Here is a 2,028-nt window from a genome sequence, read left to right as displayed (position 1 = left end):
AGTTACAAAACACTGAAGCACACAAAAGCCGAGTCATCATACCGCGTCCCTGAAATCTTTGTACCGAAATGGCAATCAAATTGTACCAGAAACCCCCCGCTCTCACAGACCTACATTCTCTCGTCTCACACCCAAGGCTTCAGAAAATTCCGGAATCAGTGATTAGCGTCTGGTTCAACCAGCGATTTGTCTGCTCCTGGCAGTCGCCGGTACCCATTAGTCTGTAAAACACATTAGTCCAAACACTACCCAGAATTTTGTGCAAATTTGACACCCTCTGAAGTGTCGCTGTAGTACGGCACCATTTCACCCCGCTCAGCAGGATGAACGCTGCCTTGATGTGCTCACAACTTCTTCAGACGACTGTACAGCTCTCGCTTGCTTCTTTCTCCGGCCCAGGTCCGGCTCTTCATACGAAATGTCCGCAGATCCTCTTTGAAATCCTCGTGCAGCATGGGGCGGTAACTCTCCGGCTCGCAGAATGACTGAAGAGCAGAAAAAAGGATTAAGGTTCCGCTAAAGCTCTAAAAGTTGCAGACACCTACTGATATCCAGCACCCAAAAGCTAATTTTGACAATACTGACCCAACCAGAACAGAATATTCCATATTTGTTCATTTTATTGCCAGATTTAAAAACCTTTGAAGTGACCAGATTCCCACCCCAGGGTAAGAAGTTTTACACTATAATGGTTGGCTCACCTTGCACTTTGCAAAGAAGTCCTTGTAGCCTCCTGCCAGGATATAAAGCTCAGGGTAATACAGACTGGGGTACTCATTTATGTCCCGATCCTTCTCACGGAGGAATTTGCACCTGCAGATGGAGATGACAAATGAGAAAAGAGAAGCAGCCCACACGGATGGATAGTGATTATTGGGATTCACTTCCAGTCAGTGGACAGAAAACAGCTAAACCACAAGAATGAGTTTATCATATTGCAGCTTACCAGTCACGTGGTTTTTCACTTTAATTCTGTCAACATCAATTTTCCCCACTATACTGTATGGTATAAACATTGTCCCTCTAGGTCAGGCCTACAGATCCCACCAACTACTAAGAACCTACCTATTACCTGTAACTGAAAGCAATAGCATGACCATAAAAAAAAAAAGTTGTATTGTAAAGAATATTGTAGTAAAATACTCCAAGGATGTAAAGCGCTAAGCATTTTAATGTACAAGTGACTATCAGGGAACACTTTTCTACTGCTATCTTTAAAATGAGCCTAAAACTCAATTAGTATAGCCTCCAAAATCAAGTTCAGACCCAAAAATAGAGTTCTTAGTAAAGTTGGTTTGAGAAGGCACACGAGGCATAAAGACACAGGGGTAACTATTACAATTTGTGTCACCTAAACTGACAAGTCACAAAATTGTTCCAAGAACCCCTAGCAACTTCTGGAGGAACCCTGGACTACAAGATAGAAATGTTAAAACAGTTGATTACTCACATTCGTGGGCCACGCTCAGAGGAGAACTCGCAGTGGAAGATGAGAATCACTCGCTTAGAACCCTGAGATTGCAGGGGGTTCTTCAGCAAATAGTCCTGCAGCTCCTGCTCCATATGTAGGTTGATGGCTCCCTGCAAAAGAACACGAAGCATGTATCAATATTCAAAGCTGCCAATGGGGTGTTACAAATCACCACATAACAATATCACTGCAAATATTACAACAGTGAGTGAATGCAGGTGTTGTAAGTAAAGACTCATCTCATGACCTTACGTTACCATTGAATATATGAAGACCATATGCAGATTCAAGCATAAACATGAACTGTATGGTTCTTCCCAAAGAACTTCAAGGCAAGCTCTGATGAAAGGAGACATTTCAGAACCCCTACATGACTGCGAATGGCTGAGGACCTGCAGAGTGTAAGACGAGTGCTTGGTCTGTTTTTTGCTCCTGTAGTGCCCCGGAGCAGGAGTACTTAGACATTTGGGCATTTGCCCATTTCCCTTACACAAAGTTAAAACTTCACCTAAAATGGTGTTGAATGGTTTAATACTGTGTAACTGCATTTTATATGT

General features: G+C 42.9%; 1 protein-coding gene across 1 annotated transcript in view; it reads right to left on the bottom strand.

Annotated features, from left to right (window-relative positions):
• The window catches only part of CDC25A (cell division cycle 25A), a gene marked incomplete in the record, with an annotated part of 14,611 nt that overhangs the window by 1,333 nt on the left and 11,250 nt on the right, over positions 1-2,028 (bottom strand). Inside the window, 3 exon segments of the mRNA XM_072413057.1 lie at positions 1-485; positions 702-813; positions 1,451-1,581. Of these exon segments, the coding sequence (XP_072269158.1) occupies positions 345-485; positions 702-813; positions 1,451-1,581 (384 nt within the window).

The sequence above is a fragment of the Pyxicephalus adspersus genome, chromosome 5 (assembly GCF_032062135.1).
Source record: "Pyxicephalus adspersus chromosome 5, UCB_Pads_2.0, whole genome shotgun sequence".
In the NCBI taxonomy this organism is placed as follows: domain Eukaryota; kingdom Metazoa; phylum Chordata; class Amphibia; order Anura; family Pyxicephalidae; genus Pyxicephalus; species Pyxicephalus adspersus.
Note: the sequence above shows the minus strand (reverse complement) of the source record. Positions and strands in the feature narration are given on the sequence as shown.